Raw genomic sequence first — 17,432 nt, forward strand, 5'->3', positions numbered from 1 at the left:
TTTTGTAATTGTTTATTCATAATTTAATAATATTTGAACAAATTAAATTGTTAATTTTTTCGAAATTTAGCTTTTTTATATATTACATTGTTAAAAAATATAAAAGAAAATTACTAAAATATTTTTAACCCAATTTTTTACTTTGAAACTTGTTTATTAGTTTTGAACCCACAATTTTTTGAATATTATACTAAATTAAATAGATTTTTTCATAATTTTCTATATATTTTAAGTTTTTTACAAAAAATGTACAAAAAATATAAAAGAAAATTACTGAAATATTTTTTCATCCAAGTTTTTCACTGTGAAAGTTTTGAACCCATAATTTTATGAATATTATACTAAATTAAACAGTTGTTTTATATAATTTTCCATTTCTTTCAACAGTTTTTCAAAAAAATGTTAAAAAAATTATTAAAGCAGATTTTACTTTCCATTTTTGACTTTGCAACTTATTTAGCAATTTTTTATTCATAATTTAATGAATGTTGTACTAAATGAAATAGTTTTGTCTTTACCAAATTCTATGACTTAGGTAAAACGAATTAAATGGTTTATTTATCAAATTTTAAGTTTTTTATGCCACATTATTAAAATGGTTTTCGAATTCATTAGGAGTAAAAGGAATAATAAAATACTAATTATACGAAAATATCAACAATTTATTAAATAATAAATATATAACATTAAAATAGCGTTTTGATTAATTAATTATCTGAGCAGGATTAAGAATCGGAAACAGTAATTCGTAGCAAGTTTTATATTCTTTATGGCACCTTTCAAGCTCATCATGTGTGGCATATTTAAAACTGTTCCACATATTCTGCAGCCTGCGAATTACATCTAAAAGCTGAAACATACAGTTTTATAATAATGTGCCCCAAATATGGCAACAAATATTAATTACCATAAAAATAACAGTGGTTTGAGATTCCTCCTTCTTAACATTGGCAATATGCGTTAGAAAATTATGAAAATCAGTTACGTAGTTGTGGTGGGCTTTTCGTAGTGCGTCCAGGTCTTTGGACTTTTCGAAATCCAGTTCGAAGGTGCTCCTACATTTTCTAAAAAAATTGCCGAAGATAAAGTGTTGAAGCGAATTTGTCAAGTCCAGGAGGCAAAATCTCAAGTTTTGTAACTTCCTGATTATAGATTGGTACGTTTTGGTCTTCGCTGATTTCCTTCTCCTAATTAAATCTGTAAAAAAATCAGTTATGTTTATGATTTCACAGTGGTGTTTATTATAAACCTTTTAAATCTAAGAGGTTCAAAGAGTGTAAGCCCCACTTAATCAGCAACAAAAGCTGAAAGCTCTCCTGGTACTTCTTGACGTGGTCCCTGGTGATAACAATGGTGTTGGGCCAATCACCATGGTATTCAATAGAAACGGTTCTGCAAGCCTCCAACTGTTCCATGCAATCATTCCAGCTACGCCCGACTATAATTTGGCACTTTTGGTAAAATCCAGGATAGACTTTAGCAACGACCTCCTGGAACATGGGCCAAAGACGTCTCTCAGTACCCAAGTCTTTGTCGCCACCTTTGGCGAACGCCTTCGCCAGCCTCCCAAATAGGTCCCTGTAGAAGCCCGACATGAAGTCCTCGTGGAACAAGAACAGGTGGGACAGGAAGCAAAATTCTTTATACAAAGAGTGCTCCTCCACCAGCAGACTCTTAACAGTCAAGCCGGAAACCGTAAATCTTTCGCGTAGGATGTCGTGGAGGATGGTCTCGAAAAAGTCATCCATGGGGAACAAACGATCGGATGTGATGCGGGAAATTCTAAAAGACATAACGTTAGGACCAATATACTGTTAGTTGTTTGCCAGTTACTTTTCGTATAACGTTGGTTCCTTCTCTTTAACTTTCTTGGGCTTCTCGATGAGGTAGTCTTCAAAGGCTGCCATTAGTAACCCATCGGAGACGTCCACCAGCCTCTCCATCTTGTTCATGGCACTCGCAGGTCCCTCAGTATAAATGGCTGGGCTCTTGTATTTGACTACCTCCAAACTTTCTTCTGGAGGTGTTTCTTCGGGGAGAACGGTTTGCGGGTCGACGCCGTAGTAATCGCACAGTTTTTGCAAGGTTCTCCTTACGAATTCGTCGTACACCGTGTTCGGTTTGGCGATTAAAATGTCGTGTTTTTTAAGGTACCTAAGTAGCTGCACGTTTCTGCCGGTTTTCAAGACGTAGTCAGTTAACAAGGCTATCATACTGTCGTCGCGGCGGTCCGCGGGGATTCCCTGCCTTACGTAATAACTCATGGTCCAGTCAATTTCGGGGCAAGGCTTACTGTAAACAATAATTTTATGAACATTGTTCTAAATTTACATGGCAAAACGTACTGTTCAATGACAAACTCCCCCGTCACGTCGGTGGTCTTGGTGTACAGGTTGTTGCCCAACCACTGTTGAATCACGTTCAAATAATGATATAAACATTCAACAAACAACGCCAGCTTCATGTCCTGCTCGAGCTTATCCCTGGACATCTCTAGGCTCCTTCGCAAGTTCGTCAAAAACAGGACGGTACAACCTAAAAAGTCCCCCTGGGCAAAATCCACGAAGTTCCTGTCGTGCACGTGTTTCAACCTGATCAACGGCTCGAAAATCCGTCGCAGATCGTTGTCCAGCTTCATCAGAGTGTACGTCACCTCCTGTTTGCGGATGTGCTCCTCCAGATCGACGATTTGCAGGTGGACGAGGTCGACGAACGTGCGCACGAAGCCGCCGTAACACTTGTACGTGATGGGGCAGTTGGCGTTCACGTCATTGTACCTGATTATACCCCTGAATTCCTCCATCAGTTCGATGTAGCGCAGCGTGTGCAGCATAAAGTTTTCGAAGATGAACTGGTTAACAAAACCTTTGGTTAACGGGCTGAACATTAAGGTGACGGGAGACTTACCCAACGGACGCTGCTGACGGTCACTCCGCCCCGCAGTTTGACGTGGTCACCCTCCAGTTTGTAGACGACGGAGTTGTGGGGGTTGTACAGTTGGAAGATCACCTCTCGGATCACTTTGTACTCGGATATTACGTTGGACTTGGGCATCTGTATTAAATACCCGGTTTGTTCCTGTAGGTGTTCTTCCCTGGAGAAATTATCAAATTAAGTCAAAGCACTTAATTAACTTATAGTTTAATTGTACCATAAAATACCGAAGTTTGCCGCCTCCAGTTGACTTTCAGGCATGTGCCTCACAGTTTTTGACCTGAACCATGAGTGTTGTACACTTGTCAGCAATGTCTGCAATAAATTTGCAAATTAACTATTGAACAGACAAATGCATGAGATAATTACCTGCCTGCTCACATCAAAATCCACAAGCACTGTGTCGTGTTTATCTTCTGAAATGGTCGGCATTTTAATTGTAGTAATATCTGTGGCTAGTGTTTCGTCTTCACTATAGTCAGACTCTTCGGAATCCTCCTAAACAGGATGACACTTAGTGCTACATTTGAATTAAAATTAATAACCCACTTACTGGTGACAATTCATCAAAGTTGGGCTCCCACCTTTCAATGCCCTCAAGCAAATGATTGGCCCAATTGATGTCCTCACTTTCCTCCACCTTGGGAATGAATTCATCAGGGTGGTCAAAAAAGTATTTGGTGGGTGAGACAGACATTTCCAATAAGAACTTGAGGATGTTCAACCTGTTGCGGTTTTCGCTCTCGGGCAGACGGTCCGGCATGTATTTCTTGTAGTGGGTCTCCAATTCGGAGGCCTGGTAGGTGAAGCCATGCATTATGAACTTGTTGGCCATGTCCTGTATATGGATGTCTATTTCTTTGTTGGACGAGAAGTACATGTGATTTGATTTTTTAATCACCGATGTGTAGTGCTTTTTTAACTGGCTGTGAGCCTCGGAACCCTCCTAAAAACGGCAACAATTGAGACTGTTGTTGTTGGTTACGAGCGGGACTCACCTCGGTTTTCGACAGGTGCAGGATTAAGTCGTTCAAGTTTTTGATTATGTCTTCGCTTAGTTTCGCCATTGTTTAAACGTTTGCGAAACATGGGATATTATTGTTGTTGGACAACAAATTCAAATTGACAGGTCTCAGCGCAGAACACCTACGGTGGGGTGTGGCGTTTGGACTACGGCAGGCTCGAGGTTTTGGAACTACTCGTCGAGCGGCGTCACCGGATTTACTCCTTCGCTGCCTTGTTTGCATATTTAAACGGCATAAATACTACTAAAACTAATTATTTATTATGTTTAAAGTATGTAGCATTATACAAAGGTAACAAATTATATTGTAATTCATTATTATTGCGGATTTAACAACTTTTATATTGATATATTTTCAACATGGCGCTATATATGCGCAAACGTTAAAATATTGATTTTGCTGCATATTCGGTTTATTTAATTGGGAACTTCAAGCACGATTATGCATTTTTAATTGTGTTGGGTTGATATTACTAATATTATTGTTTATTAATAAATATTTAATGAATTATATCCTGACATTTAGTTAATACTATGGTTTATAGATGGCGCCACCTGCAATGATGAATTTAATTTAAATTTTATTCTTAATTAAATATTTAAACAAAATTTCCTATTTATTACTATTAGTTATAGTTTATTAAATTTAAATTTTGTGAAACATAAAATTTCAATAATTCGTTAAAGAATTAATTAAATTTTACACTCATAAAAAATTTTTCATTTTATAACTTTTATTATACATTATATATTTTTTAATTAAACACATCCAAATAAATAAAATATATTTGCGTTTTAATAAAATATTTTTTTATGTAAATAATCAAGACATGTTTAATTTTTATTTAATTTTTATTTAATTTTAAATTAATATGAAAATATAAACAATGAATACAAAATATGGTAAATTTTAAAATGAAATTTAAAATGTACTTTTATATTTATTTTGAAACATTCTCTTTAAAATTAATCTAAACAATATTTTCTAATTCTTACATTAGTTTAATTAAGTATGATTATTTTTCAATTCAATTTCTTTCAAATAAACAAAAAACACCTCTTTTGACTTACATTTTTAATAATATAATTTAAAATTAAAGAAAGACAAGTTGTATACTTAACTTTTGTACAATCCTTTAAATTAATATAAGTAATTAAAACAAACATTAAGTGTACAACTTTAATAGTTACATTACTACTTTTATTATTATTATTATTGAGTAAAATCATATGTTTAAAAATGCTGTAACATCGGTTAATATCTGTATCTAGAGGGGTAATAATACTTTTCTGTCAGAATCAGGCACTTTTTTTCCACTGTCATCTTTGGCTAGGTCTGCTAAAAGATAATATTTTTAAAAAATGATTGGACAAAAATTATATACTTACGTAGTTCCGTTGTGCCTTGAATTTCTTTTAGTACGTCTAAAACATCAAATTATTCGAGAGAAATTTATTATTTTATTGTTAACATACCATAATGTATTGCTTTCATTGGAATTTGAATATCTACAATGTCATTGTATAATAAATAAATAATATTATTTCATAAAATAACTAATTTACCTAAATCACTTTGTGGCTTCCCTTTTGTTGGCTATATAATACACATTGATTTGAAAATATACAAATTATATTTAGTTATTTTATGTTTATATTATTAAAGTTAATATCTCACCATTATAATAAATTGTGTTAGCACACATAAAACTGTAACCAATCTCAACATTTTATCCATCTTGTATGTGCTTATTAATTTTGAATTCTATTTTATATGTTTTGTGATGATATAAAAAACGTCATTTAAATAACACAGACGGGAACAAAGCATTTAAATGTATTTAAATTCATATTAGTTTCAAGAAAAAATATTTAACTCATTGTAATCATATTCATAATAATAAAATTCGCCTTTAATTTATTGGACTAACTTTTAATGATACTCCTCAATTTCCTTTTTATTGTTTATTACTCCAACTAAAATGAAACTTTTTAAAAGTTTATATTACAGTAGTTTTAACGTCATTGTTGAATTGCTGTTGTATTCGTTTGGAAATCTGTCCCATATTCATATTTCGCCTTGAGGAAATCTGGAATATTAAATGTAGTCAGTATTAATTTGCTCTCTGAAACTCGACAGAAACTATTTACTGATTATATTCTGTTGGTCCACTGAATTTGTTTCTGATGTTGAAGTCTCAGCTAAAATTAATTTGATGTAATTTTAGTTTTGTTTTTTAATTTTATAAACATACCACTGTCTAGTACGAAGGAAGAATGCTTTGGAAACTCTAAAATTATGTAGATACAATCAATTAGAAGTATTTATGTAAATAAAACAACTTACTATAAATCATATTGGTCACTAAATGTGCTTCTGGGGATATAGTCCCTATTTCTTGGGTTACAGTCTCTTCATCTAAAATTATTAGAGTTAATCTAAAGCTAATAATGATAAAAACTTACTTTGATATATTGGTATTTCTTTGGTTGACTGAAATCAATTAAATTAGTTAGAAATTATTAGATGTTTAAGTTAAATAATCTTACCGCAATACAACATTGTGTCACCACACACAAACCTATGATCAGTCCAAACATTTTCTCGAATTGGAATAATATTTGGTGTTTAGACCAAATATTTATATGATTTAATGTTTTGTAAAAAAATTAATTCGGCAGGAACACTGACACTAGTGACCAGTTTCGGAAGCCCAAAAAATCCAATTATTTTTATATTAGAGTTATAAAAAATGAAATTTTATTTAGTTGTTGGACGATTAAACGCTATACGAATAATTTACGTATATTTTAATGTGAATACTAAAAATTTTTATAATTATAGTCTTAAAATTTAACTTACAGTTCTAGAAAAGTTGTTTAATTAATTTTTTTTAATTTTTAAAATTGAAAAACATTGTATTAACCTATTTTAGGTTTTAATCTATCATTAATAATAAAGTGAAATAATAATATTAATAATTATTCTCTAAGCTCTAATTGGTGGAAATTAATTATAATTGTATCTGATATTTAATTTATTAAACTGGAATTTCTGGATATTATTATATTATTATTGTAGTAATGATAAAATTAAATTTTTATTTATTTGTAGCAAAATTCTGGTTTAATCCTACAATTCTATGTATTTATGAAACAAATAAACTAACTAAATATATTACTAAAAAAATAATTTATTTCAATATTGATAAGCTGACTAAAAAAAATAATAATAAGAAAACTAATGTTGATATTAAATAAATAAATATTAAAAAAAAATATATTTTATCTAAGATTTAAGTTTAACAACAAATAATACCATTTAATTTCTTTCACAATTTTATTTTTCCTTTGAAAGTTAATTATTTGTAACCAAAATGAACCAATTATAAAGTAAAACTGCGCTTGTTTCGAGCCGTTTTATCAAAGACCTAATCTTACTTCCGTTTGTCGTTTAGTAACAGTTATACTAAAACAATTTTTGACGTAATGTTTTCACAACAAAAACAGGTAAATTTTATTAATTTTTATTGTTTTTATTACATAACTATCCGCAGATATTAATGTTTGATCTTCTGCTGCTTCTTTGAACGTTTGACAACTCAATTATTTGGCTGCTGCTTCAGTTGTTGTAGTTGTTTGTTGCATGTTGTAGTAAGGAATACCGAAACAAGCTGCCAATATTTTGTTCGGAAGTACTAAAATTAATAATTAGTTATAACTATAGTAATTTATTAATTAATATTACTTAAGTTGCCTCCCTTTTGGATGAATCTTTTCTCTCTTTGCAATTCCAACTCATTGTCTTTTGAGTTTATCCACAAAGAACTTGCCTGAAACAAATTAAACTGTTATTGTTAATGTATAATAAAGTAATTAAACAGCTTACCAAGCTAATTAATAAAATTACCACAAATAAAGGTCTAAAATACTTCATAATTCGATTGTGACAAAGTGGCAATGAATTGTTATGAATAATACGAATGCGACTAGATCTATTTTTAATTTGTTTATTATTTATATTCATTATATTGTCGTATCCTGATTTTACAATTGTATTTTTCACAATAAATCACAATTATTACTTTTTTTTTTAATGCGTAATTCTATTAATTAACGTAGTGGAAACATGACTGACATACATTCATTTCGAGGGATATTTTTATAATATTTATATATTATGATTTAATTTAATAATGTTATTTAATTATAATATTTGGAATGTTTTGATGTATAACATAAAATTGCTCTTAATAGGTCAAATAACATTGTCAGAAAGGTTAAATTATTCTCTAAAATTTTGTTAAAAATATATTTTATTATCATTATTTTAAATAAATATTAAATGCCTATTTTTTATAACTATGATTAATAATTTGTTTGTTATTTTTTATCTAATAATTTACTATTTTATATAAGAAAACAATTTTTATATTATATTATATTTTTTATAATTATTATTAGAAATGTGTAAATTTAAAATTAATTATTTAATAATAACTTAATCAGTGATAATTTATATTATTTTTAGAACAATATATATTTAAACTTAACCAAACATTTTATTTTTAAATTATTTAAATTTTTTATGAATATTTAGTAATATTTAATGAGTTTTCGAATAATAGTAGATTATAAATTTATCAATAATTGATGATTTTTTCATTATAACTAATTATCATGTACATTATTTATAATTATACATAAACATGTAATTTTTCAATTAATTGTTTAATATTTAGTTAATCACTCATATTTTATACTATTTTTTAGAAGAATTAATTTAAAAAAATATCTCTTTTTAATTTTTTATGTATATTTAGTCATATTTATTTGCTATATTGGATAATAATAAATTCTAATATTTTCTTTAGTTGATGATTTTTGTTATTTATAATTTTATCTTATTATATTATAAAAAATAAATATTTTTCCAATTATTTACTTAATATTTTATTATGCCATTTTCTAATTAATTAGTTATCTCATATATACATATATATTTTTTTAGAAATTTTTAGGAATTTTTATTTGATATTTAATATTTTGATACAAAAGGAATTTTTGTGATTTTTATAACAAAAAATTAAATTCCTTTTTTTTAAATAAATATAGTTAATGCTTATTATTATTAAAATTTAATTAATTACTTAATAATATATAACATCCAGAGAGTAAATAAATAAAGCTTTAATTTTTATTATTTAATAATTATACAATAATGAGAAGAATAGAAATAAAAACTAAATATTTTAATATTTTCTAATTTTTTATTGATTACTAATAAACTGTTCATTTTTTATAATTAATATATATTATATATGTGTTATTAGAAATATATAAATTTAAAATTAATTACTTAATATTTTCTTAATCAGTGATAATTTATATTATTTTTTGGTACATTATATAATTATAACGAACCTAACATTTTATTTTTAAATAATTTAATTTTTTATGAATATTTAGTAATATTCAATTGATATTTCGAAGAATAATAGATTATAAATTTTTAATAGTTGATTTTTTTTATTATAATTAATTATCATATATTATATATTATTTATAATATATAATTTTTCTATTAATTGTTAATTAATATTTATTTTGTTATTTATATTATTTATATTTAGTTATTTATATTACTTTTTAAAAGAATTAAATTATTTAAAATTGAAAAAATAATATTTTTAATTTTTTGTGTAAATTTTGTCTTTTTTATTTGATATATTGAATAATAATAAATTCTAATTTTTTAGTTGAAGATATATGTTCATTTTAATTATTAAATAAAATTAATAAATATAAAGAAATATATATTTTCCAGTTATTTAGTTAATATTTAATTAATCATATAGAATACAAATAAATATATATAGAATATAAATAAATATATTCTTTTATTTAATAATTTAATATACAATAAATAGAAGATTAGAAATAAAAACTAAATTTTTCAATATTTTATATTTTATTTATTTATTAATTTCCAATTTATAAATTTAATTATTTCGATGAATTATTAAGTGATAACAAATTTAAAAGATTACAATAAAAAACAAATTTCTAAGCATTGGACGCCTTCGAATATTCGTACTCTTCTTCAAACGATTCGACTTTTTCCTGACGATGACGACTCTTGTATTTGCCCTTTTTAGATTTCCTCTTCTGTCCGTTTCTGTCACCATTATTGTTACTTCGGTCGTTGTTGTTGGTGGGCGAAACTATTTGGTGCCCATTGCCAGCTGGAGTATTAAAAACGCGACCAATTAAATTGTCCAAATCTGAAAACTTAAGTCCCTCACATTATAAAACTAGAATATTAAAATTACCTGTGGTGCTTTGATATAATTCGGTGGTCGGATCGTATTCGTAGTCGTTGACATCGTCTATTCCGTCGATTGGACCGACAGGATATAAATTAGAGTCGGGATTGTCTCCCGGGAAAACCGTCTCTGCGGCATCTGGCACGGACGTTTCGGGATAACCTGATGGGGCGACGATACCGAATTTCCTGCGGGAAGTGCTCAAAGCGCAGCACGTGGACAGCAGCACCGACACGTAAATTGCGAGCTTCATTTCTGAACTCAAAAAAACAAGCCTTCAATAATGCTATTTATAGTGTAATTAAGGATGGAAAAAGTTACTAAATGGGCTTTTGATACGTTATTAATTGTGCCAGAAAATGATGATGGGGTATAAAAGGTGGCTGGGGCTGGTCCATCGGCATCAACTCATCCAAGAAACATGAAATCAGCGGTTATCTTCCTAGTTGTTTTCGGCCTAGTCGCCTTCCTGCAGGTAAGTACATTTAAATTAATGGGTGACGCCATTGTTATGTGGGGGTGAGTAGTTGGCGGACGCCCGTCGTAACCGTGACAGCCAAGACGAGGATGAAGAGAACGAAGGTGGGCCGGGCAATGGCAAAGGTCACAAGCATGGAGGAATGGGAGGTAAACATGGAGGACATGGAGGAATGGGCGGTGGACATGGAATGGGTGGAAGACCCGGAGGACAAGGAGGTATGGGCGGCAGGCCAGGTGGACAAGGAGGAAAGGGAGGACAGGGTGGAATGGGTGGAGGCCCAGGAGGCATGGGAGGAGGATCTGGAGGAATAGCAGGAGTACCAGGTGATGAAGGTGGAATGGGCGGAGGTCCAGGAGGCATGGGAGGAGGATCTGGAGGAGCAGAAGAAAGCATTAATGGCACAGAATAAGCTGATAAGTGTCTTCGAATGTGTAAAACATTAAAGATATCTTCAAAATATTTTTGGTCTTTTTCTTTCACACCTCCTTTTAAAACAGTATGAGACGAATATTAGAGAATTATGAGAACTTTTAAACAAGTAATAAAACTAATACCTTGGGAAAGACTCTCAGTGTATTTTCCCTCCAGCATAATTTTCATTTTTTAGTTTGTTTTCGTTAGAAATGAGAAACTTAAATATCATAATCCCTCTGCCTGTTACTTACGCTGAACTCGTCCACGTCATTATATACTTCAAACGACGGGCATCTTTATGAAAAAACTTTTATCGACAGTTTAAAAGAAATGAAAGCTGACGCCCAATACCCGAAGGCACCACTGAAATCATGGACTCCGATCAATACTACCTACGTTGCTGTAATTTAACAGGAACAATAAAATAGTTGATAATTTTGCTCAAATTTATTTATTAATCATGTCCACAAACAAAAACTTATTGATTAACGTTTGGAGCTTGAGGTGGAGTTGCCAGGCGGAGGACCTGGAGGTTTGCCACCAGGTGGGGGCCCATTCGGGGGCTATAATTACAACAAATTGATCAAATATTAAACAAAAACAAAGTAAATTTTAATACTTACACCACCGCCTCCACCCTGACCCAAAACTGCAGCTAGTAAAGCGAAGAAGAAAAGTAGAAGCAAAGTTGGACGCATTTTTTGCTATGAAAAAGTGTGAAAATTGCTCTTATTTATATTAAAATCAAGTGGTAATTTGACCTTATTAAATGTAATTAAATTATGTAATTCAATATGCCCAATTATTATACGGGTGTTGTTATATTTATTCAAAATTACTTCATTTGTTGGTAATTTACAGATGTTTTTAATTATTAAACTGACTTTATTTTGTTTTAATACTCACATAATCAATAAAAAAGTAAAAGTTTATGGTGTTAGTTACTTTTATTGATATATTAGTTAAATTAAATTAGTTTATTGTTGATTAACCTTTGTATAAGTTAATAGAGATGTTTTCCACATGCCGGAAGTTTAAATTGGATCATAATTATTAAAATCAGTCACGCCACTTAATAAAAGAACAATTTTGAAAGCCAATTATTTAATTACATATTAAAAGTCGTCGTCGTCTTCAAAACTATCGTCGTGCTTCCAAAATTTTGTTCTGATGTTTTTCATAAAGTTCTTTAGGGAGTTTTCCATTTTTTTGAAGTTTTCCCCAATTTTCATCAACACGTTTGTCCTTGTTACTGTTACATTTTCGCCATTAAACCAATAATTCCCTTCAACATTGCTTAAATTGTGTCCATTGCCGGTTGAGTGAAATTTAAATGCGTATACGATTGATGTTGGTTTATTTTCTGGGTTTTTATCGGTTTCCAATTTGTTTTCATTGTCGGTTATCCATAAGGCTTGTCCAGTTACAAAAATGACCAGCTGAAAATTATTATTATTTGGGGTTTATTACAAAACTTTCATACTTACATTCAGCAGGATTGTTGTTAATAAAAACGTGACTTTTATGTTGGGTAGCATTTTGTATAATGGCATCTAAATTTGTGATTTAATGCGGATTTAATGGGGGTATTTTTTATGAAGGAATTTGTACGATAAATTTAACATTGTGTTTTTTCTATGAATCATCAAAAGGTTTATTATATTCATAACTTTTTAACCGTAACATGAAATAAAAAGGTTTTAAAAATGTTGAAAACAAATTTTTTATTTAATATACACGTATATAATTTATTAAATTGGGTATTCTAAATAGTCAGTATTTGTTCATCACTTCTTGGCAGATCCGCCTTGACCTCCTTGCCCTTCTTGTCCTCCTTGACCTCCTGATCCGCCCCCTGCTCCTCCTTTACCTCCCGATCCACCCCCTGCTCCTCCTTTACCTCCTGATCCACCTCTTGCTCCGCCTTGACCTCCCGATCCACCTCTGGCTCCGCCTTGACCTCCTGATCCACCTCCAGCACCTCCTTGACCTCCTGATCCACCTCTGGCACCTCCTTGACCTCCCGATCCACCTCTGGCACCTCCTTGACCTCCTGACCCACCTCTAGATACACCACCTTTCCCTCCCGATCCACCTCCACCGCCTCCTTTGCCTCCTGATCCACCTCTTTCACCTCCTTTTCCTCCCGACCCACCTTTTTCACCTCCTTTCCCTCCAGATCCTCCTTTTCCTCCTGATACGATTTTCTCTCCTGATCCACCTCTTTCGCTCACTTTCCTTGGTGATACATCTTTTGATATTTTTTTACCTCCTGACCCACTTTTCGGTCCTCCTTTCCCTCCTGATCCACTCTTTGCTGTCCGTTTGCCTCCTGATCCACTTTTCTTGCCACTATGACCTCCAGGTTTACTTATTACTTTTGCCGGACTTTGTGGCCTTGCTGGAAATGGCCACTCCGAACCGCTATAATCTCCTGACATACCCGGTCCTCCCCCACCTCCTATTCGTGGTGGACCAACTGGCCAATTCCTACTTCTACTGTGGCTTCTTGATCTACGTCTGGGTCTTCTCCAATATTCGTGTCTGGTGGGACCACCAAAGGGCCAGAATGGGAACCATGGGAAATAGCTTCCATCCATTAATCCTCTATTACCAAATCCTTTAAATCTGTGCCTTTTTCTTGCATTCGCCAACTGATGGATAAAATTAATTTGAAAAGGTAAAGTAAATGTTTTAAAAGTGGTACTCACCCTAGCGAGGGCAAGAAGTCCGACGACTCCCACGAGGATGAGTATGTCTTTCATTTTTGGCAGGGCATGATGACTACTGACTTATATTTTACCCATTTTCTTACAAAACTGTCGCAACTTTTACTGACACATCCGAATCATAATTTTTAAATAAATTGTTAACCAAAAAATGATTGTCTATCAAAATAAGGTATCTGAAATTTGTAACTATAGTTACTGTTGCTTTTCAGGCAGATTATTTCTATTTATAAAAATATAGTTGAGGAATGGAAAACTTTTATTTTCCCTAAACACAATAATTTACATTTTAAATCAGGTATCTCGAATGATCAGTATTGTTTCTTTACTTCCTGGCGGATCCTCCACTTCCTCCATACGCCCCTTGCCCTCCTCCTGATCTACCTGCTGCACCTCCTTGACCTCCAGATCCACTTCGTGCTCCGCCTTGACCTCCTGCCTCTCCTCTTGTTCCACGTCTTCCTATTTGACGATCTTGTCCTCCAGGTTTACCTCTTGATCCCCCTCGATCTCCGGACCTGCTGTCTGGTCTTTTTTGGGGAGGCGGAGGTGGCCAAGGCCAAAACGGATGTCCCGGATAAAATCCTCTGCTCATTATACCTCTGTAGTCGTCATTTAGTCCCCCTCTTCTGTGTCTCTTGTTCGCACTCGACAACTGGAATAAAAATAACTTAAGTAATACCTTTTTGAGATTTTACTTGAGTGCTTACACTTAAAAAAGTGAGAAGACTTACGATACCCACAAAAATCATGATACGTTTCATGGCAGGAGATTGGATTACCCGATTTTCAACCAAATCATCACTGCTTTTTTGTACACATTAGAATTTATATAAATCATAACCAAAAATTATATGTCAATCAAAACTGGAACAGGTTGTTCAAACTGGTAACTATAGCCACCGTCGGATTTACAGTGTGATACATGAATAATTAATTTATTCTTTTAATTGTTCCAGTTAATGATGCAGAAGCGCGACATCGTCCTGACGGCGGTGTTCTCGAGCCTGGCCGCTCTCATCCTGATAGCGGGCGTCGGCGCCGCCTGCTACTACTTCCAGAAGCGTCGCCGCAAGCGGGACGACGAGGAGGAGAGCTCGACCGGCGGCGGCACCTGTTCCCGCCTCGAGGCCGGCGCCGAGAAGAAAACGGGACGGCTCAACGGGTTCCTCAGCCTCAAGACGCCGCTGATCTCCACCAAAACGCTTGGGTAAGTACGTGAGTCGATGGCGCCATCTGTGTTTTGGTGCTCGGAACGTTGCGGGGGAAGTTACAGGTTTCTGTTTCTCGGTGGGGGTTTATTGATTCCTGTTGTGCGGTGCAACGGTTTGTGCGTTGGATGGCGCTTTGGTTTTTTAACGTTTTCCTGCGATATGAGCAAAACGTGCCCCAACTTTTATCTGGTTATCTTGTTTACCACAGATGGTAATTTAAAAATTGCATTACGGTTGATGATTTAACATGTGCACGTTTTACTACTTTGTGTTATGATTTATTTTGATCGCAGATAACTGACAACAAATCAAGCTTTGAAGGGCTGATAATTAATTATAGTGAAAGGGAACGATTCCAATTATCTATTCATATTTTTATCCAGCCTAAGTATCCACATTGTACCGTTTTAACGAGGTTAACTTCCAGATAATTAATTCGGCGTGTGAATGAGCTTCTTTCATCCAAAAAAAATCTCGAACGACTCGAATTCATTACGCTAATGAGTCTCCGCAACACTCTCGAGGGGGTAAACACCCCCACTATCCCCCCCTCCGTTTCGGGGTGCAATGCTTTTAAGGCGTCGCGTATGAAATTTTTATGGAGGACGATAAAAAATTTAATTTGCCAGTGGAAGTTTTGAACGTGTCAGTAACTTGTGCGCGGGACCGTTTTCAATATGCCGGTTGTTGTTGGAGATTTTATTTGTTTGAGTGGATGCGAAAGAAATGATAACTCCGGCGCCTTGTACGTGCCAACTTTAAAATGTAATATAAAACTGAATTGAAGTTTGGGCCTTCAATAATATATAATATTAAAAATCTATCTGTTTTGTGAAGTTCATCAAAGTCTTTTGTACCAGTAACAAAACTAATAATCAATTGATTATCCACTTTTATAACCAAATTCGACATAAAAATTTTACAAATTTAAATGAACTCATCACAAACAATTTCAGAATCTAGAATATAGAATATTTAATATATTTAAAAAAGTTGCTATAATATTGCCCACTACTGTACGTCATATTGTTACAATAAATAAAAGAGTTATTGCTAAGATACTTTTATGTCTATTAAATATATAAGAAGTAAAATAAATTTAATTGGTCAAAATGTAACAGTTTTTATAATACAGTATGAGACAACAATAGTAAATAAATATTATTTTAATAGGTTACAATAAATAAAAGGGTTATTACCAAGATATTTAACATTTAAAAAAGTTGCTATAATCTTGTCCACTATTATACGTCACATTATCATGTTTCAAAATCCTAATTATAGCAATAATATCTTCAGCAGAAAATCTTCTAGAGACATTTTACGATGCTAAACAACAGATAAATTAAGAATAAACTGAATAAAATAGATTTGAAAGTTTACTTTTATGTCTATTAAATATATAAGAAGTAAAATAAATTTTGTTGGTCAAAATATAATAGTTTTTATAATACAGTATGAAACAACAATAATAAATAAATATTATTTTAATAGGTTACAATAAATAAAGGGTTATTGCCAAGATATTTAACGTTTAAATAGTTACTATAATCTTGTCCACTATTGTACGTCACATTCTCATGTTTGAAAATCCTAATTATAGCAATAATATCCCCAGAAGAAAGTCTTCTTAGAGACATTTTACGATGCTAAACAACAGATAAATTAAGAACAAACTGAATAAAATAGATTTGAAAGTTTACTTTTATGTCTATTAAATATATAAGAAGTAAAATAAATTTAGTTGGTCAAAATATAACAGTTTTTATAATACAGTATGAAACAACAATAATAAATAAATATTATTTTAATAGGTTACAATAAATAAAGGGTTATTGCCAAGATATTTAACGTTTAAATAGTTACTATAATCTTGTCCACTATTGTACGTCACATTCTCATGTTTGAAAATCCTAATTATAGCAATAATATCCTCAGAAGAAAGTCTTCTTAGAGACATTTTACGATGCTAAACAACAGATAAATTAAGAATAAACTGAATAAAATAGATTTGAAAGTTTACTTTTATGTCTATTAAATATATAAGAAGTAAAATAAATTTAGTTTGTCAAAATCTAACAGTTTTTATAATACAGTATGAAACAACAATAATAAATAAATATTATTTTAATAGGTTACAATAAATAAAGGGTTATTGCCAGGATATTTAACATTTAAATAGTTACTATAATCTTGTCCACTATTGTACGTCACATTCTCAGGTTTGAAAATCCTAATTATAGCAATAATATCCTCAGAAGAAAGTCTTCTTAGAGACATTTTACGATGCTAAACAACAGATAAATTAAG

General features: G+C 31.8%; 4 protein-coding genes and 2 long non-coding RNA genes across 7 annotated transcripts in view; 2 read left to right on the plus strand and 4 right to left on the minus strand.

Annotated features, from left to right (window-relative positions):
* The window catches only part of LOC126265999 (uncharacterized), a 61,303-nt gene that overhangs the window by 13,666 nt on the left and 30,205 nt on the right, over window positions 1-17,432 (plus strand). The window contains exon 3 of the mRNA XM_049969123.1: window positions 14,868-15,118. Coding sequence (XP_049825080.1) covers window positions 14,868-15,118 — 251 coding nt within the window. The remainder of the gene's footprint in view (window positions 1-14,867; window positions 15,119-17,432) is intronic.
* Window positions 642-4,111, minus strand: LOC109594998 (gamma-tubulin complex component 5). The gene is made up of 10 exons (XM_020010274.2): window positions 3,933-4,111; window positions 3,488-3,880; window positions 3,304-3,432; window positions 3,152-3,249; window positions 2,908-3,094; window positions 2,346-2,851; window positions 1,834-2,292; window positions 1,250-1,782; window positions 908-1,197; window positions 642-850 (listed from the first exon to the last, which is right to left on the minus strand). The coding sequence occupies exons 1-10, from the start codon at window positions 3,999-4,001 to the stop codon at window positions 704-706; spliced, it is 2,811 nt and encodes a 936-aa protein (XP_019865833.2). The 5' UTR covers window positions 4,002-4,111; the 3' UTR covers window positions 642-703.
* LOC109595000 (uncharacterized) lies at window positions 5,125-5,685 on the minus strand. 2 transcript variants are annotated; one of them, XR_002191279.2, is made up of 5 exons: window positions 5,637-5,685; window positions 5,525-5,555; window positions 5,435-5,467; window positions 5,348-5,383; window positions 5,125-5,294 (listed from the first exon to the last, which is right to left on the minus strand). It is a non-coding gene; the product is annotated as an uncharacterized LOC109595000 (long non-coding RNA). The 2 variants fall into 2 exon arrangements; XR_007548263.1 differs by having other exon boundaries at window positions 5,125-5,297.
* LOC109595001 (uncharacterized) lies at window positions 5,930-6,247 on the minus strand. Its single transcript, XR_002191280.2, has 3 exons — window positions 6,214-6,247; window positions 6,110-6,160; window positions 5,930-6,048 (listed from the first exon to the last, which is right to left on the minus strand). It is a non-coding gene; the product is annotated as an uncharacterized LOC109595001 (long non-coding RNA).
* On the plus strand, window positions 10,258-11,262 carry LOC126265797 (uncharacterized). Its single transcript, XM_049968509.1, has 2 exons — window positions 10,258-10,759; window positions 10,812-11,262. Exons 1-2 carry the CDS (start codon window positions 10,706-10,708, stop codon window positions 11,172-11,174), a joined length of 417 nt encoding a protein of 138 aa, XP_049824466.1. The 5' UTR covers window positions 10,258-10,705; the 3' UTR covers window positions 11,175-11,262.
* Window positions 12,887-14,791, minus strand: LOC109594999 (uncharacterized). Its single transcript, XM_020010276.2, has 4 exons — window positions 14,619-14,791; window positions 14,195-14,563; window positions 13,891-14,084; window positions 12,887-13,833 (listed from the first exon to the last, which is right to left on the minus strand). Exons 3-4 carry the CDS (start codon window positions 13,942-13,944, stop codon window positions 12,967-12,969), a joined length of 921 nt encoding a protein of 306 aa, XP_019865835.2. The 5' UTR covers window positions 13,945-14,084; window positions 14,195-14,563; window positions 14,619-14,791; the 3' UTR covers window positions 12,887-12,966.

The sequence above is a fragment of the Aethina tumida genome, chromosome 6 (genome assembly GCF_024364675.1).
Source record: "Aethina tumida isolate Nest 87 chromosome 6, icAetTumi1.1, whole genome shotgun sequence".
Classification (NCBI taxonomy): Eukaryota; Metazoa; Arthropoda; class Insecta; order Coleoptera; family Nitidulidae; genus Aethina; species Aethina tumida.

Coding starts and splice junctions, on each gene's coding strand:
- LOC109594999 (XM_020010276.2), bottom strand. CDS start 13,944: ATGAAAGACATACTCATCCTCGTGGGAGTCGTCGGACTTCTTGCCCTC. Junction 13,834..13,890: donor GACTTCTTGCCCTCGCTAGG/GTGAGTACCACT, acceptor TTTATCCATCAG/TTGGCGAATGCAAGAAAAAG.
- LOC126265797 (XM_049968509.1), top strand. CDS start 10,706: ATGAAATCAGCGGTTATCTTCCTAGTTGTTTTCGGCCTAGTCGCCTTC. Junction 10,760..10,811: donor GCCTAGTCGCCTTCCTGCAG/GTAAGTACATTT, acceptor GGGGGTGAGTAG/TTGGCGGACGCCCGTCGTAA.
- LOC109594998 (XM_020010274.2), bottom strand. CDS start 4,001: ATGGCGAAACTAAGCGAAGACATAATCAAAAACTTGAACGACTTAATC. Junction 3,433..3,487: donor ACTTTGATGAATTGTCACCA/GTAAGTGGGTTA, acceptor CATCCTGTTTAG/GAGGATTCCGAAGAGTCTGA. Junction 2,852..2,907: donor CCGTCAGCAGCGTCCGTTGG/GTAAGTCTCCCG, acceptor TTTGTTAACCAG/TTCATCTTCGAAAACTTTAT.